Below are 13590 nucleotides of genomic sequence, written 5' to 3' on the forward strand. Positions count from 1 at the left end.
TATGTGGCCTTTTTATAATTTTGGAAGCTAAATAGTGCTGTATAGAATCAGAGTATCAGACAGCAAAAAAGGGGTCCGCCGGCCTACAATGACGAAACTTGGAGCACACAGATATGTGAGGACTGTCACGGAAATACCACACTGGAAAATGTGGCATTTTTGCAATTTTGGAAGCTAAATAGTGCTGTATAGAATCAGAGTATCAGACAGCAAAAAAAGTGGTACGCCAGCCTACAATGCACAAACTTGGAGCACGCAGATATATGAGTGCTGTCACTGGCAAATATGTGGCCTTTTTTTTTTCTAAGATCCAAAATAGTGCTGTATAGAATTTGAGTATCAGGCAGCAAAAAACAGTGGCAAAACGGAATAAAATGCAAAAACTTGGAGCACGCAGATATATGAGGTGAATTTAAAGCACACAAAAAAAAGTGGCACAAGGCTAGCACACACAACTATGATACGTATGCCTGACAAACTAGGATTTTTCAACAGGCCTCAGTCTGCCAGAACAGACTGTATATTTTTGTTTTTTGGGGGTAAATTTTTGAAAAAAAACAAAAAAAGGTATAAAATAAAGAAGCTGCAGCAGCAGACAGTTATGGAGCTTTGGGAGGGATGCAGTGGGAGCAATGGATGCACATACAGTGCCTGAAGCCCTTGCACTGATGTGGATATGCTGTGCCATGCCTACCTAGCACTGTAATATTGGGACCAACAAATTAGCCCTAAAAAGGACTGTTGGTTTCTCAGGAGTTGTGGATGTAAGAGCTGCAGAACTACACTACCTCTAAAAACCACAAATTCTATCCCTATTTCAGCACCTGCTCTCCCTACTCTCGCTGAAATAGGAACAGAATGCGGCGAGCAGGGCGGCGAAAGATCTCTTATACTCGGGATGATGCTGTGCGGCCAAGCCAGTCACTGCACGACCACAACAAAGATGGCTGCGGCATTTCATGGCCTGGCAGACAATCCCTGCACCTTGATTGGGTCTCTAAAGTCCGCCAAAAAGGCTGGGTGGAGACACCAGTTACCAACGAATAATCCCAGAAATGCTCGCCGAGTACACCGAGCATAATGATACTCGGGCAAGTGACGAGCAGTGGCGAGCACGTTCGCTCATGACTAGATATGAACTCTACCATGTTTGGCAGACTGCAAAGAGTCAAACGATCAGTGTCCTCACCAGGAAAAACATTAACCATCCTCTCCTCCTCATGACGCATAGCTTCCTCCTCCTCTTCTTCAGGACTTCAATGCTGGACAGGCATGAAGCTGGGATTGAGAGTCCTCTTTGTAGCACAGAGCAAAAATTCCTGTTCCGCCTCATCCTCCTCATCCATCTCCTGTTCCTCATCACTACCCAATGTTGCCTGAGAATACTGTGTGAAGCTTGGCTGTGTGGTATCAGCCACTGTACAATCTTGCTCTATAGCCACTTGCTCAGCATTCAAAGCTTCCACTTTCAGATTCTGACTTCCCCTTGAGAAAGCGAGCAAATATTGGAGCGAAACGCGCATCGGGGGTGTCACCCAACTCAGTCTATCTCCTGCACATTGGTAATAGATTCTATAGGGTACTCCCATTATGGCACTTTTCACGCCAGGTGGCATGTATGGATATTGTGTCATGGGGGTGTTTCCCTTAGCCTGTTCCGAACCCTGGATCATAGATTGGTTATAGTGACTAGTATTTGCACATTGATCCATGTGTGGATTTCAGACATGGCATACCCTCTTAACTACACATGACTTTCTAATGGTTTGTGATCGTTTATGGTATTGTGTGTTTCACAGGAGTTTAGCATTTGGTGTCCTGATTTTATGTACATGTTTGTATGTATGTTTTAAGTTTTTTCAATAAACTTTTGTATATTTTATAGCAACTTTAAATGCTCCTGTTTTTCTCCGCTATTTGTCTATTATTGTTTGGAGTAGCATTGAGAGTTGCCAGGACATGGTTCCTGGACACCTCGCAATATGAGTCTGGGTTTATATATATTCACTTTCAGATTCTGCAGCGAACATTTTAATAGACTGAGTAGTTGGATGGTTACAATCATAAGAGCGTCGTCAGCGCTCAACATCTTGGTGCAGTAATCAAAGTTTTGAAGAACCTCACATAGGTCAACAATCAACACCCACTCAGCAGTTGTTTTGTGTGGGGGGCTGAGTGTTACTCTAATGGGCATTGAGAAGCTGGAATTCAGATACTGCCCTCTGCTGCTCACTAAGCCTTGTCATCATACGGAAGGTCGAATTCCAGCGTGTGGACAGGTCAAAAATCAGTCAGTGAAGAGTCAAATTAAAGTGCTGCTGCAGCGAAGCTAGACCGACGAAAGCCTGAGTTGACTTTCAGAAATGGTCACTGACACGGCATACCTTAGCAATTAGGTCCAGCAAGTCAGGGAATGTTTTTAAAAACTTCTGTACAACCAAGTTCAACACATGGGACATGCATGGAACGTGTATCAATTTACCATGCTTTAAAGCCGCCACCAAGTTATGCTCATTATCGCACACAACCAGACCTAGTTGGAGGTTCCACGGGGAGAGCCACTGATTGGTCTGTTCTTTTATCCCTTTCAACAGATCGGCTGCATTGTGAGCTTTATTATCTAAACAGATGAGCTTCATCAGAGCATGCTGCCACTTTGCCAAGGCAGTGCTGCAGATTTCCCAGCTGGGAAGTGATGGGGAGGCTACTAACGCTGAGGATGAGGAGAGACAGGAAGTGCAATACGAGGAGACTCAAATCCTGATGTGGGTTGGTGTGGGTAAGATGTGTGATGTCCCAGCATCTGACTCTGAACCAGAGTCCACCAGGTTAACCCAGTGTGCCTTCTAGGAAATGTATCATCCCTGTCCACAAGAACTTGTCTACGTAACTGTGGTTAGGTGGACCTTCCCTGTGACTGCAGATTCCAGAGCACAGCTGGTATTGTGTAACACGTGCTTAGGTCATGCGGGGATGACACACCAGGAAAAATTGTGTCGGCTGGAAAAGGAGTACTGTGGAGCTGCCACCGCCCAGTGGTTGAGGAAAGACTCAGTTTCCACAAGTCGAAATGGCAACATTTCAAGGTCTAGCAATCTGGCAATGTGGTTGTTTAGAATTTGTACCTGTGGGTGGGTGGCTGGATATTTCTGCTTTCTAGTAAATGTCTGGGACAAGGACAACTGAACGCTGCATTGAGACAACGAAATGGACATGGTTGCTGACTGTTTTGTGTGTGAGGCATCTGCGCCTGCTTCATGGACTGCAGATTGGGAAGGCCATAACACAGGAGAAGGGTTATTAGTTTTACCCTCAGACACGGATTTGGTACCCAGGCATTCTGTCCACTGTTATGACCTGGTGGTTAAGGAGCAACATGGGACGAGCTCTGAGGAGGTGGTATCTGTACTGACCGCAGTTCCTAATCCTAACACCAACACTAGAAGTAGCCGTGGGATGTTCCTGTCACTCCCTAGACACCTCGTCACAGCCTGAGAACTAACTACCCCTAAAGATGGAAACAGAAAGCTATCTTGCCTCAGAGAAAACCCCAAAGGAAAGATAGCCCCCCACAAATTTTGACTGTGAGTGGAGAGGGAAATGACATACACAGAATGAAAACAAGATTTAGCAAAGGAGGCCAATTCTAAACAGATAGACAGGATAGAAAAGGATACTGTGCGATCAGTATTAAAAGCTAAAAATCCACACAGAGTTTACAAAAAATCTCCACACCGACTCACGGTGTGGAGGGGCAAATCTGCTTCCCCAAAGCTTCCAGCTAAGCTGAATATATCATACTGACAAGCTGGACAAGAAAAAACATAACATGAGCTGAACGATTAAGTCCACAGCAAGTGGACAACCAAAAGAAAAGCAATGACTTATCTTTGCTGAAATGGACAGGCTATCAGAGAAATCCAAGGAGAGATCTGAATCCAACCAAGAAACATTGACAGCTGGCACTGGCCAAAGACCAGAGCGAGGCCAAACAGCAGAGCCAGGAGAGACGATCAGTGGAAGCAGCTGCTAATGCTAAACCCAAGGAGCAGCAGTTCCACTCAAAACCACCGGAGGGAGCCCAAGGGCAGAATTCACAAAAGTGCCATTTACAACCACCGGAGGGAGCCCAAGAACGGAATTCACAACAGCCCACCTTCTGTAGAGCTTGGCTGCCATGTGCTTTTGCATGCTGGTGGTGCTCATGTTGGCAGTAATCTTGCCTTTTCTTAGCTTGGTTTGGCAGATGTTGCAACGTACAGTTGTTTTATCTGAAGGACTTTCAGAAAAAAATTGTCATACATGTGATCAATGCACCCTTGGCCTTTTATCTAGCGAAGTGGGAGGGGCCTCTCTGTGGAACAGTTGACAGTTCTACCTCTGGTCAAAAGACCTATTCTTGCCTGTTTCCTTGCTATAGACCTATCCCTATCTGCAGTGCTGTGCTCGCTAGGCATGCCACAGTGCCAGTTTGGATCAGTGGCCTCATCATCGACCACGTCATCTTCCAAATCCTCAATCTGATCCTCCTTCTGAGTTGCAATTTGAGACTGACCTGATGTCTACTGTGCCTCATTATTATCCTCCACCTCTTCAGACATCAACTGACCTTCCTCAGCATGGCTTTCTCCCAGCTGTGGGTGTTCAAATGTTTGGGCATCACTGCACTCCACTTCCTCAAGATCCTCTTTAGTGCTGCACATTGGGAGGTCTGACAAATTACTAGGAAACATAAATAGTTCCACAGAGTGGCCAGCATTGTGGTCATTTGTCTCCTGGGACTCTTGATGATGGGAGGAAGAAGGGCCAGATTGAAGATTCAGAAGCCCATCCTCTTGGCTACTGAGACTGGCCCGTGTGGAAGACTTTGTGGTGCTGCTTGTTAACAAACTGGAGCCTTTGTCTGCCATCCAACCCACAACATCCTCACACTTGTCTGGGTTCTTTAGTGGCGTCGCGAGCTGACCTAATTTTGATAGGAAACAAGAACAAGATACAGTCACCTTCGGATCTATCTCACGGCCTTGGCAGGCACTACCACATCCACATTCCTTAACGTCACCCTTTCTCATCTTGAATGTGTTATGCTTATAAAACCCCCCAAAATTCTGGCTTTATTTTTCACAAGTAGCCTTACAAAGGTCTTACGTACAAAATCACAGTATCTAGCAATGTGTTGCTATTTTTTTTGAGATCACAGCTTGATTATACACGATAACAGCAGACTGATGTAAATTACAGGTAAATAGTCATATTTGCGAAACTCTGCAGGCTCCGTGCCAGTCGCACAACTGCCAAATAAAGATACACTATTTAAAAAAAACACTAGAAAATTAGGATTGTTTTTTATATTGCTTTGCTGAAACACTCCAACAGTGGCATAATGAAGATAATTGCCACTGCTAAATTGTCACGTAAGATTATTTCTACCCGGATTGTGCCAGTCGCACAACTGCTAGATAAAGATACACTATTTTTTAAACCAATAGAAAATTAGGATATTTATTATATCGCATTGCTGACAGACTCCAACAGTGGAGTGATGAAGATTATTGCCCCTGCTAAATTGGCATGTAAGATTATTGTAACGATACAGCATTTCATCTTAATTATACCAGACGTAAATTGAGTAGGCCCAGAATTAGAAACTGTTGTCTGAAATATTAAATCTTCTTGTAGGATGAATATTTACCTCTAATATATTATCTGCTACAGTTTATCTTCTGTTATCTCTGTAAAGCAGTAATGCATGGCCACTGAACAATGATGTGTGATTATTTACATTGTTAATGCCAGCCAGTTTCTAGGCATTCCCAAATAGAGGAGAGAAAGCTATGCAAATAGTTTACATAATTGAACAATGCAGGTTGGCCTCACTCACATCTCTTTCTGACTTCTGGATGCTGGTTGAATGTCAGTTGAGTACTATATAAAGAGACTTTTTCTTCTGGTCTATGTGACTTTTCAGGATCTCAGCTTAGGGTACTACGGACACGACTGGAAGAACACAGGACTGCTTCACTGACCATCACTGAAACCCCCTTAAAGAATCTAGGTTGGGACAATTGGTTCACCTGGCCACATAACTCACTGCTCTCGTTTAGCTTCCAAACTGTTACCTTCTTGCTGTGGGGCCCACCAAAAGTGGGGAGCCACTAGTGGGAGGTATGAAACACTGAAAGCAGCTCTAATCCCAGTGAGTCAGTGGAAGGGTGAGACTCTAAGTTTCACCATCTTGTGTATTTACTGATACTGTTATGTATGCTACTGTGTGTTGGTGGTTCAATAAATTTTTGCCACACTGTTTTACCCTCACCCTGTGTTGTCTGAGTAGTGTTCTGCCCACGGGGAGAGAGAGCGGGTGTTCAGTGGTATGAGCCCTGATCCATGCAGTTTTTCTAAAGACAGCCGTGTCAGCGGATGAGAGCACTAACTGACCCCCATGTCTCCACAATTATCTCTACCTGGATTGTGCCAGTGCACAACTGCTAGATAAAGATATACTATTTTTAAACCAATTGAAACTTATGATTTTTTTCATTCGCCTTGCTGACAGACTCCAAATGCAGAGTAATGAAGATTATTGCCCCTGCTAAATTGTCACGTAAGATTATCTGTACCCGGATTGTGCAAGTCGCACAACTGCTATATAAAGATTACCTATTATTTAAAACAGCGGAAAATTAGGATTGTTTTTTTAGATCATCTTGCTGACAGACTTCAACAGTGGAGTAATGAAGATTATTGCCCCTGCTAAACTGTCATGTAAGATTATCTCTACCCGGATTGCATCAGTTGCACAACTGCTAGATAAAGATACGCTAGTTTATAAGCAAATATATATTTTTTGGTATTTTTCTTACATTGTCTTTATGAGAGGTAAATAGTGATGTTTCCGTAGCTCGTATCTCAAGAGGTTTTGCGCCAGTCGCAAAACTGCTAGACAAATATTAGGTACTTCAGCAATAGACGAGGAATATTATTTAGCAATTATATTTTAAAATGGATGTTACTATTTGCTGGCACTGAGGAATATTATTTTACGCTTAAAAAAAATTATAGGCTGCTACACGGGATTATCATGTAGATGCCAAAAAATAGTTTTGTATATGATGTTGCTACCTAATATTATTTCCCTGATTTTTACATTTTGGTAGTTGATGAAATCCTCCCTATATCTCCCTAATCCCACAGTCTGTTCCTAATACTAACTACTATACAATACAGTAGAATATAGCAGAGATCTGCAGCATGTACTTGCAATGAGGAGAACACACAGCTGCCTATCTGTTATGATCCGGTGGTAGGATCTCAAAACTGACCTGATACATATAACCAGAATGTTAGGACAAGTTCTGGGGATGTGGAAGCTATACTGACCGCAATCCTGATCCTATCCACACACACTAAAGGCAGCCGTGGAGCGTTACCTAAAAACCTAGACGCCTCTTCACAGCCTGAGAAACTGACTGCCCCTAGAGAGAAAGCAAAGATCTCACTTGCCTCAGAGAAATAACCCCAAAGTTTTAGACAGCCCCCCACAAATAATAACGGTGAGTTAAGGGGAAAATACACACGTAGAAATGAAACAGGTTTAGCAAATGAGGCCCGCTAACACTAGATAGACAGAAAATAGATAGGAATCTGTGCGGTCAGTACAAAAACTATCAAAAATAAACCATGCAGAGAATACAAGAACCCCCACACCGACTCACGATGTGAGGGGCGCACTCTGCACCCCAGAACTAACCAGCAAGCAAAAAATCACATAAAAGCAAGCTGGACTGAACTCATCATATACTGAGAAACGTTTTCAAGGAAATAATGAGCAAAATGAACAAGCAAACTTAGCTTCTCCAGCAGGAGACTGGTCACAAGGAATATTCAGGAGAGCTCAGAATCAGGACTGAATACACCGACAGCAGGCAACAAATGAAGGTCCAGGTGAGTTAAATAGGCCCAGCATAGCAGGAAATGAAGCAGCTGAGCCCAGCCAAGACCAGCCATATCGCTAAAGGCCACCAGAGGGAGCCCAAGAACAAACTCACACAGTACCACTCATGACCACAGGAGGGAGCCCGAGAACGGAATTCACAACACCTATCACTGTCCCTCCTGTTAAATCTCTCCATACTTAAATCCCAACCTAACAAACAAGTAATCTCTTCACAATCTTCAGCTGTTAAAAGAGCTTTTTGGAATAAATAGTGCTCCCTATATCTTCCTATCACTCTCCATATGCTCATATCACTCTTCCTATGCTGAAACTTTGCTTCGCCTATGCTGTTTCTGGCTGCAATGTGCGCAAGATGGTGCCTGCAGCCTTTAAATAGTCCCTATGATGCTGTAAGGCCAGACAATCACAGTAATGCCACCCCAAAGATGGCGCCGGCAACACTGTGATTGGCAAGCTAGCCCAGCATGTTCTTTGGCTGCAAATAAAGCACCAAACATGCTGGGCAAGTCACTCGAATATGCCGAGGAGAATACCTAATAACTCGCCAAGTAACGAATAGCCCGAATACCATACTATTCATGCGAGTAACAAAAGGTGCCAAATGTATTCGCTCATTACTAGTCATAATGTGCAGCCTTTTGCCCACAAAGTCTTGGGATAATGCCAGAGCTTCTGTGCTGGACTGCTGGGAAATGAAGAAGTGACTGAAGTTTATCGATTTTTCTGGATATCCTTTAAAGCAACAATCATTGCCTTTATGTCCACACTCTTTGCCATTGCCTTTTCCGTTGCCATTATTTCTTTTGCAGCTCCTTTTCTGGCTTCAGATTGGAGGTAAGAAATGCAGGTAAGAAATTTGTATAAACTCTCTAATAAAAAGCTTTAGACTAGCGCTACTCTAAATTGAAAGTGGTGTGTAGTGTTAGTCTGAAGGTCACAGAAGGATGTGTCACTTTAACCTGTGTACAAATTGCAGCAATTGCTAAGTAGCTAACTTCTGTTACTGTGATCCCGGGCACATCAATACTAAGGTGACTGTGAAAACCCTTGCTGAGACATTTGGTCAAATATGCCTAAAGAGTGTTCTTTTTGCTTAAATGTGCTCAACTATAAAGCGTAGGTGATAAATTTGTAATAACTGAAGGTCTGATATCTGGGACACCATCAATCACAAAAACAAGTGTCCCCAAGTCCCTGTCTTATGTGAATGGAGTGGTATTGGGCAGTTGTGAGCACTCCTTTAATTTTTTTTCTCTAGGACTGTTGAGACCTTAGACCCAAAGGAGTAAAAAGAGTATTCACAAATGCACTCTACCACGTCATTCACACAGGGGCCTTGGGACTGCTGTATTATTCATCTTTGGGGATCCTCCAGCAATCATATATTTATAAACAGAAGAAAAACCGTGAAAGAGAATTTGTCACCAGGTTTCGTGGCTTCATCTGAGAGTCACTCAGTACCTGCCCTCCCAGCCTGACTGACAGGTGCAGCTTATACTGAGCAGCATGAGATTACAGCCTCAGAAGAGACACCGAGGAGCTGTAATTTGGGTTTGGTGGACATAGTTACACTTTCATAAATAATATTACAATAATTCTGATATGACTTTCAAGGTCAGTACACTAATCTCATCAGATTTAAGAAATCTATTGCATAATGTGTGCAGTTTACATTTTGAAATATGGTGACAGATCAATGGTAAACACCAAATATTATCTTTGGCCTTGGATGCAAATATGTTTGGTCAGTTATTCTTATGCCCACCACCCTTCCAACATAATAAAATCGAAGGGTACCATTAGTAAGGAAAAACTCAAGGACATAGAGATATGTCAGGGGTGATGGAACAGCATTTTGGCAGATAAGCACAGGGTTGTCAAAAGAAAACAAGGAGCAGTAAGGGTAGAAAAAATTACTTTCAAAATCACTTTATTTTATTGATCTAAGAATAATATATTAAATGTAGCTCTTATACCTTGTGCTGCTTGAGATCCGATGAGACCCATCAGAAGAAGAACAGGTAATGTCATCCACCTTTAATGTACCGTACATATTAATAGAAAAGATGATAGTTACACAAAAGTAATAGTTAAATAATATTTGTTGTAATCATTGGAGTAAACGCAAAACAAGTGAGATAATAAAATATCCCTGACTCATATAAATGCACATAAAGGGGTTGTGATACGTGGCTGATGTAACTGTCCCAGTGAAGGTGGAATAGCCAACATCATATACTATAAAAACAGTGCATTCCATACTCATGAACCTGAACTTGTGACCCAGAAGTCTATACATTTCCCAAACCCATTGGAGCAAATTCATCAAGTCTTGGTGGAGTTGAAGGCTCCAAATTCATTAAGAGGATCACAGCACTAAATTTGACACCTCTTCTGAATAGTATGTGGCTTGTGTGCCATACCAGACTTGCTGTCCCAGTCAATACGGGAGAAGCAATTCTGATGTGGACAAATGATGTTGCTCCAGCCAGGCTAATCAAAACAGCTCAGGGATCGCTGAAGGTGAGAGATTTGTGAGCCTCCTGTCTAGTGGCCAGAGACTACCCACCTGGATGATGGACGGTAGTACCGGAAATCGATCTGCCCATGTCTATTGAGACCACAACATTGGATTTAAAGTTACATAAATCTGTCAAACCCATGTAGAGAGTATGTCTATTTCATACAAGGTATTTTACAAGGTGATTCTCAGAATGCCCTGAAAACCACAATTATTGGGTTGAGGCTGAATGTACGTATATGCAATAAGTAAGGCTACCTTCATACATGACTTATTATTTTATGTGAGTATTTTTTCTAGTATACTTTGGTGGGTTTTTGTTTAAATTAATGTGTTTGAGCCCCAGCTTTCTTTGGCTGCATCTTTTTCAATTACATTTTTACCATTACAAGTCATGTAATTCATTGATCATGTAATGCAAAGATTCATCCTAGAGTCACATTATTTGTAGTATAAAAAATGCAATAGTAAGGAAACACCGAAAAACTCAATGTACAATAAAAGTAATCTGTCTGTAAATTTACACTATAAACCAACAACTTAGCCTTGTAATGGATGGAACAACAATAAAAATCATTGTTTTACCTTTCAAATCTGTTCTTTTGTTGCCTCTCTGAATTGCTATTTTTCGTTCATTCTGCCTCACAAAAATCGGAATAAAAAAATGTCATGTTCCCAAAAATGTGACCAATAAAAACGTCAACACGTACTCCACAAAAAACAAGCTGTCATATGACTCTGTCCACAGAAATATGGAAAAATTATAGGTATCAAAATATGGCGATGCAAAAACTATATATTTTTTTTACAAAAAAGCGTCTTTTAGTGTGTGACAGCAGCCAGAGAAACCTGGTATAAATCTGGTATCTCTGTAATCGCATCTACCCAAAGACACCTAATCACTTATACTTCATGAGGAATGGCATAAAAATAAATAGAATCAATTATTGACCTACTCCTGACTTGTTCATTTGCCTCCCAAAGATCGCAGTAAGGTTTGGCGCACATTTATCCTGCGCACTGCTCTGGGCGCTTTCTCGGGGGTTTCCATGTAAATCTCTGAAATATGTGATTCAGATGGTGTGTCAACATGATCAATGCACCCTTAGATAACTTAATTGAGGGGTGTAATTTGCAAAATGTGGTTATTTATGGTTTTTTTTTTTTGCTGGTCTGGCACCTCAGGGGTTGTCCCAATGGGTCTCGGCACCCGCATACCATAACAAAAAAATCTCCACTACAATATGGTGCTCCTTCCCTTCTGAGCTTTGCACTGTGCCTCAAATGTAGTTCCTGATTATATGTAAGGTATTGGCGCACTTAGGATAAATTGCACAACAAACTGAGCTGTTACTTTTTCCAATTAATTTACTAAAAATTAAAAATTTGGGGTTAAAACTACATTTTTGAGTCAAAAATTCATTTATTATTCCTTCACCGCCATATGATATAAATTCTGTGAGTCACATGTGATGTCAACATCCTCACTGCACCCCTACATTCATTCAGAGAGGGGGTTTCTGCTGTTCTTGTGCTTCAAAGAAACTGCCAATTTGACATGACACCCTCAAACCATTCCAGCAAACCCTGATTTCTTATTTGGCACCTCTTCCCTTCTGAGCTTTGCGCTGTGCATCAAAAGTAATTTTCGACCACATAAGAAGTATTGCATGCTCAGGAAAAAATTCTCAACAAATTGAATGATTCAATTTCTCCTTTTACCCTTGTGAAAAAAAATTGGGGCTAACAGAACATTTTTATGGGAAAAATTTGATTTTTTTTTTATTTTAACGATTGTACGTTATAAACTTATATAAAGCACCTGGGGTTTCAAGGTGCTCACCAAATATCTAAGGGGTCTAGTTTTCAAAATGTGGTCCCTTGCGGGGGGTTTCTACTGTTTAGGCACATCCTTCGCACTCCAAACTCGACATGACGCCAGCTCTCCATTCTAGACATTTTTGCATTCAAAAAGTCAAACAGTCCTCCTTCCCTTCCAAGCCCTGCCACGTACTCAATCAGTCAATTCCCCCCCCCCCCCCCCTATGGATGTATCAGTGTACTCAGAAGAAATTGCACCACAAATTTTAGGGTCCATTTTCTCCCATTACTCCTGTGAAAATAAAAAATTTGGGGCTTAAATAAAATTTTTGTGAAACAAAAGTTAAATGTTTATTTTTTCCTTCCACATTGCATTGATTCCTGTGAAGCAGCTGAGGCATAAATAAACTTCTTGAATGTGGTTTTTGAGCACCATGAGGGGCGCAGTTTTTAGAATGGTGTCAATTTTGTTTGTTTTTTCTATCATATAGAACCCTCAAAGAAACTTCAATTGTGGAGTGTTCCCTAAAAAAAAATGTTTTGCAATTGTTTTGGGGGAAAAAATGGGATACTGCTGATCAATGTTTAACCCTTCTAACTCCGTGACAAAAAAGTAATGTTTCAAAAATTATGCAGATGTAAAATAGACATATGGAAAATGTTAGTTATTAACTATTTTGTGTGATATAATTTTCTTCTTTAAGGGCATAAGAATTAAAATTTTTAAAATGGTGAGATTTTCCCCAAATTTCCAAAATTTTCAAAAATATAAACAAGTCATATTAAACAAATTTTACCACAATCATGAAGTAAATCAATTACTCAGTAGTTCATTAATTCTATGCACAATTGTATGTATATAATTAGTTTTCTCATTCACTCTACCTCATGATGTCGGATTTCTCTGATTTTTCGGATTTCTTCAGACTTTTCTCCACACTGTGTTTTGATGTAAGAATCCATGTTTTATAGTCTGTATTATATTATGGTCAGCCCATTTTTGTAAATAGTACATGTTGCAATAGACTTTCCCAGAAATGTCCATGTAGTTGTCGTATAAATACACTTATACTAACAGAACTGATCTTTATCGACCTTTGGATGGTTCAGTAATATTTATTTATGAATAGATAAGAATTTACGTGAACTTTTAGCCCTAAGTTTGGCATCATGTTACACTGTGAAACTCCAGAGTGAAATAAAGGATGATTTAGAAAGTGAGAACTATAAAGAAAACCAGAGTGACATATAGCCCTAAGGCATGCGAGGTTTAGCTTGACAGAATATTCAA

The 13590-nt window shown here is 41.1% G+C and overlaps 1 protein-coding gene across 1 annotated transcript in view; it reads right to left on the reverse strand.

Moving 5' to 3' along the window:
* LOC143805410 (C-reactive protein-like) overlaps positions 1–13319 on the reverse strand; it is a 46838-nt gene extending 33519 nt beyond the window's left edge. Inside the window, exons 1-2 of the mRNA XM_077284763.1 lie at positions 13185–13319; positions 9934–9992 (exon numbers count right to left, since the gene is read on the reverse strand). Coding sequence (XP_077140878.1) covers positions 9934–9992; positions 13185–13189 — 64 coding nt within the window. The 5' untranslated portion in view covers positions 13190–13319. The remainder of the gene's footprint in view (positions 1–9933; positions 9993–13184) is intronic.
* Between the last annotated feature and the right edge of the window lie 271 nt (positions 13320–13590).

Source organism: Ranitomeya variabilis, chromosome 1 (assembly GCF_051348905.1).
Source record: "Ranitomeya variabilis isolate aRanVar5 chromosome 1, aRanVar5.hap1, whole genome shotgun sequence".
Taxonomy (NCBI): Eukaryota; Metazoa; Chordata; class Amphibia; order Anura; family Dendrobatidae; genus Ranitomeya; species Ranitomeya variabilis.